At 29.8% G+C, this 6,000-nt stretch overlaps 1 protein-coding gene across 4 annotated transcripts in view; it reads left to right on the forward strand.

The window, feature by feature from the left end:
* Positions 1-5,612, forward strand: part of IPMK (inositol polyphosphate multikinase) — a 55,640-nt gene extending 50,028 nt beyond the window's left edge. For all 4 annotated transcript variants that reach the window (XM_042238882.1, XM_042238883.1, XM_012102441.4 and 1 more), the window contains exon 6: positions 450-5,612. In XM_042238882.1, coding sequence (XP_042094816.1) covers positions 450-1,072 — 623 coding nt within the window. In that variant the 3' untranslated portion in view covers positions 1,073-5,612. The remainder of the gene's footprint in view (positions 1-449) is intronic.
* The last annotated feature ends 388 nt before the right edge of the window (positions 5,613-6,000 follow it).

Genomic DNA, 6,000 nt, shown 5'->3' on the forward strand with positions numbered 1-6,000 from the left:
TGATTTGGTATTTTGGTAATGGGCTATTGACATAATTGAAAATGATTATGCTTTGACTCTAGGTTCTAGATTAGTTCATGATTCTAACAAACATATAGTCTTACTATAAAATTCTTCATAATAGCAAATGAAGAAAATCTTGGAATCCTGTTCCTTAAGAGAATATATATAGACGGCACTAAACTAGTAGTCTACCTGTAGTAAATTTCTTGTCTAAATAATGTGTTTTGCTTTACTTAAGTGTCATTTGTATGTTTTCTAAGAAGAACATCTTCACCAGAAATTAAGTTGAGCTCCAAGATTCTGTGTTTAACTGGAATTCTTATCTGTTTGCTTAATTACAGGGGCTGATGGGAGAAAGTTTAATAATTGTATCTAAGATGAAATTACTTCCCAAGTGATGGTTATTACATAATTTCATTATAATCCTAGTATTTTCCTTCTTATAGGAGTCTCCCATTTTTTTCATAATGGATTCTGCTTAAGAAGAGATGCTATTGCTGCCAGTATTCAGAAGATTGAGAAAATTCTCCAGTGGTTTGAAAGCCAGAAGCAGCTTAACTTTTATGCAAGTTCATTACTGTTTGTTTATGAAGGTTCATCTCAGCCAACTACTACAAAATTGAATGACAGGACTTTGGCAGAAAAGTTTTTGTCCAAAGGTCAGCTCTCAGACACAGATGTACTGGAGTACAATAATAACTTTCATGTGTTAAATTATACAGCGAATGGAAAAATAGAAGCTTCAGTGGGTAAAAGCTTGTCCAAAATGTATGCTTGTCACAGAAAAATGTATTCAAAAAAGCATCACAGTCAGACTTCATTGAAAGTTGAAAATATAGAGCAAGACAATGGGTGGAAAAGCATGTCACAGGAGCGTTTAAACGGAAATGTACTTTCCCAACTGGAAAAAGTTTTCTACCATCTTCCCACTGGTTGTCAAGAGACTGCAGAAGTAGAAGTGAGAATGATAGACTTTGCTCATGTGTTCCCTAGCAACACAGTAGATGAGGGATATGTTTATGGGCTGAAGCATTTAATTACTGTACTGCAGAGCATATTAGACAATTGAATCTTTTGCTGCAGTCTTTTAAAGGGGTGGGGCAATCATAACAAAGAGCAGCAGTTAATAACTCTGCACTTGTAATGCTGTGTAAAAAATTTGTATTGTGAGTCTACATTTTGTCTTTATACTTTTGGTAGAAGAGTTAACTTTTTTATAATCTTACTCAGGAAAACTAATTATTCATTAAAAAACTATAAAGAGTAAAGAAACTTAGGAATGTTATGCAGGGAATGTGGTGGTACGTGGCTTAAATGTCTGTTGGCTCAAGCAAAATGCAAACTATTATTCAATCATAATGAGTCTAGTTTGTTTTCTGTAGCCATTTATCATGAAACCTCTGTCTACCTGGCCATGGTGAGCCATATCTATAACTCATTACATTATTAAAACACTTAAAAAAATGTAGAAAGCATAGGCTGATATCCTTAGTATTGCTATGTATGAAATTATTAAAACTGGAGAGAATTCTACAGAAAAAAGTTATTCTTTAGGTTTTGTATTAAAAGTTCAAACCAGCGTATCAAAAGGTGCTTCTTAGTAAAATGATTTAGAATTATTGCATTCCAAAAGCAGATTTTTTCCTTTCATTTTCACTTATATACATACTTCATGAAAAAGATCATTGAAATGGATAAAAACAACAACAACAAAAGTCTTAAAATTAAGGGCACTTATTAGTCTTGCCAGGGTTAGGGAAAAGAGAAGATATTTGCCAGGAACAAAATATTTTTTTTTTAATGTTTAATTTATGAGAAAATTGGAATATGTATTTACTACATTGTGACAAGTATTTATAAACCATAAAGTACCTTGCCTTTTACTCTGTAGCTTCAAAAAGATGGATGATTGAAGCTCTTTTTGTTTCCCCTTTAAATAACTCATTTTGAGGTTTTTCTTTTATAATTCATGTATTTGTATGTGCCCTTTTAGTTAAGCAGTGGTATGACTGTATGTTGCTAAAAAGCGTTTTTCAAAATTCTAATAAGCAGTGAAGGATAACATTCAGTTGTCAAAAATACCATGTGTAAATTAGTACATCATACAGAGCTTGGTGCATATCTAAATTCATGCTTCTGTTTCATTCTTACTCAAAACAGTTTTATATCATATTCAAGAGAGAGATTATAATTTAATTTCATGAAAGGGGCAGTGCTAATTTTCTTGGAAAAAGTAGATCTGTAGGTATTATCTCTGTTTCACATTCATCACCTTAAAAAAAAAAACTAGGTATTTTCAGAAACATTTAAAACTTTGAAATTAAATTTGCAAAAATGTTAAATGTTTGTTTTCATTGAGCTTTGATTTACCAGCAAAATGTCTTAAGTAATTAACAGTCTTGTCATATTCTTGGAAGTTGTTTTAGAGTTGTGAACTGTTAGACTCTTCCCTTTCTTTTCCCCTCAGAATTAAAATACCCTTTTTTAGTGTGAAGGAAAGTATCACAGTTTTATCTCACCTTCCCAACCCTCTCTCTGAATGTGCTTTTGTAATCATCTGAGCACAAAGAGAAGTATGAAATTAATTCTATGCTTAGTAAATTTATTAAGCTTGTATACCTTTAAAATTCACATGCATTTATTATAGCAAAATTTGATTATTTTACATTTTTTACTTAGGGTCAGTGTAGGTATTTTCCATAAGGACTTCATATGTTTGCCTATTGCCTAAATGGGTATCGCTGTAGCTTTTTTTGTGGGGATGAAATTCAAGTCATAGTGAATAGAAATTTTGTTTTGCTTTTTTTGTCCTACAATGTGGACTTTTGTTGTTGTTGTTACTTGGATAGTGATTCAGTAAATCTTAAGCTGAGATAATTAAACACTATTTTGAATCTTAACAAGATACTTTTTAGTATGGGATAGTATCAACCTATTACAATGAATTAATTTAAGTATTATCATATTTTTTGTGCATTTTAGCTCAATAAAATGTGAATCTTTTGTTCCAGATTTTCTTTATCCATATTTAGAAATGATAGATTTGTAAAATCAGTGTCTTACCTTTTTGATAGATAATGTTTTGTTTTTATAAAATGAGAAATACTTTTATCTTTTGTTCTTCAGGGAAGGGATTCACCTTTTATTCTGTTTACATTTTTTTTTTAATCACTGTTATTCATTTGGTGTTATTGTATAAGTAAGCTTACATGTAAGAGAACAAGTATTGGTTTTCGTTTATCTACATGTGACTATTTTATTGTCTAGTCCAGTCATTTAACATTATGCTGAAATTTACCACTGTGGGGATGAAAGATCACTAGTCACCAAGCATATTTAAACATTTAAATGTTTAAGAAATAATAATAAGGATATAGTTTGGGTTAATAGGATTACCATAGTTTCTTCTCCCTAGAAATCATAAATAATGATTTTTGTGTATTTCTTATGAAATGCACTCATGAAAAAGACTTTGATTATGAATAGTGAATAATACATTTCTCTAATAAAAATTTAAATTGTATAATAGTTTTATAATAAAGTATTTACAGTAATCAGTATTTTAATATGGATAAAAGTTGCATAGATTCAGATAAATTTAAAATTGATGATAAATGCTAAATATTTTATCTAAATAGTTTTTCAAGAAACAGTTGTGAAAACGTGTGTATTAAATGACTCTAAACTGGAGCATGTGGTATTTTCAACTCTGTATTCATTATTTGTTTAATGTGTCTGAAAATTGTACTTTCTGTGCCTCTTTACACTACAGTTTGCTATTGTGGGGCTTTAGATTGTGTTCAACTGAATAAGATTTTTTTAAAATTTTAATTGAGTTTAATTTACTGTTTTATGATTTCCAAGATGATCTTCATATCTCTGTACTATATGTATATGTATTATATATCAAATTTATAATGTAACTTAAGATAAAATTAATTTTCAGAGGTATTTCAGTTGCAGTTTTCTCATTTCATGCAACTGAAAACACTTTTGTTTCTAGGATTTGGAATATTAAAGAACATGTAGGATGAAAAAAAATGGTAGAACAATGAAAGAATTTTATTTGTGAAATTACAGAAATTTTGTCCACTATTTTAAAGCATTGTCATCATTTTAGTACCATCTGCTCTTAGTAGTTTGGCATTTGATACTGTAAAATTTGATTTGCTTTAAAAATTGTTTACAGTGCTTTGTAATAATCTTCCTTATCCAGTGCCTTTAACCTTGATTTGATATATTTGTAGCCTTGGTTATCCTTCCTTACATCCTGTAATATCTTCATAGCCTACACTTAAATTTAAAAAAAAAAAAAAAGTCACTTTGGCCAAGTGAAGAAGTAGCAATTATCTGCCAGTGCTTTGGGAAAATATGTAATGTTGTCTATGGAGGCCAGGCATCTTAGTTCATTCAGAAATATAAATGGGACAAACATTTTTAACCCCTGAATGTAAAGTTGTGATCCAATCAGACAAAGCCCTAATATTTCCAACATTCTGTCTAGATTGACTGGGTTCAGGGCTAAATGAAAATAGAGATATGGAGAAATGCTTATTTAAAGGTAGTAGTTAACTAACATTCAACTTCATGGGAAGATAAGTAATTGAGTTGAGATGAAGCAACTAACAATATGTTAGAGGTTAAAAATAATAGTTTGCCGCATTGTACCCTCTATTTGACATTTGAGTTCAGCTGTAATTATTGATAGCATTAAAAGGCCTTAATTTTTCTTGCTGGTAAAGGTACGTGTACTTAGACTGATCATTTAGAGTAGTATTTTAACATAGTATTACTGTGAAAAACATTCCATTACAAATTCACAAGCAAATTACTGCACGTTTAAAAAATTGTACTTTTCAATTTACTGCAAGTATTTTAGACCTCTGTCTTCAAATCATAGGTATTTTAATTTGGCAATGAATATGAAATTACTTTTTGACTTAAATGGTCATATTACTAAAATGCTTATTAATATTTTAGGAAGGTTGGAATCTCCATGTTTTTGGATTTAATATTTAAATTCTTATTACTTATTTTGATAGTATTTAGTAAGAGGAAATAGTACCCATGCAATTAAACAAATTAGAATATACTGTAAAGAATTGTTTTTTTTTTTTTAATTGTTGAAATTTGTCATCACTGGGGTTAAATTTTGGCCTGGTATTCACTTACAATATACATTAACACATTTAATTATGAAGTAAAATAGTCTTAAGTATGATGTATGATACACCTATATATAAATGGAAATGGTGTGCACAAAGACACTTTACTGTGGGACCTGAACTGGAAGACTTATGAAAGCATGTGAAATCGCACCTAAAATTGTGTTGTTAGTGACTGTGCTGAATTTATTGTACTTGATGAATGAATGTATTTAGTCTAGTCAAAGTTACTTTGGTTTAAATGTCTAAACATTGTCTTTTTTAAAAAGTGTAATTTGTACTATTGATGAGGGGGGTATTCTTGGACTGCAGGGGTTGTTGTCAGTGTGTGATTTGTGTTTTTATAGTGTCATCTAATGTGATATACCAGTTTTTATATAAGTGATATTTAGGTAATTCTAATAACTGTATATTTGACCATTTATTAAAATGTTTTGCATTGGAGCTTTTTTCAGTAATTGTGATATGCTCACAGACTCCTGGTAATTTGAAAATAACTTACTTATTCAACAGATATTTGAGTACATGTTATATACCAAAAACTATAGGAATCATTGGGGAGTCAAAGATGGTTAAGACAAAATGTTAATAGAAGCATATACATTGGAAATGAAAAAGTATGCAGACTATTTTGTATTAATATTTTTTTCTATCTTTGGAATCAGCCTAGTAGGAGGAATAGACTATAAGAGAAAAATACTGACTTAACTGTGAAAATATATACTATAATTTAAAACTTCAGATATAGGTAAGATATTTTTGCATGTATTTGAAACTTCATGAGTCACTTAGTCTTTCATTCATTAATTAAAGAGAGCACAATCTGACATCT

Source organism: Ovis aries, chromosome 22 (assembly GCF_016772045.2).
Source record: "Ovis aries strain OAR_USU_Benz2616 breed Rambouillet chromosome 22, ARS-UI_Ramb_v3.0, whole genome shotgun sequence".
Taxonomy (NCBI): domain Eukaryota; kingdom Metazoa; phylum Chordata; class Mammalia; order Artiodactyla; family Bovidae; genus Ovis; species Ovis aries.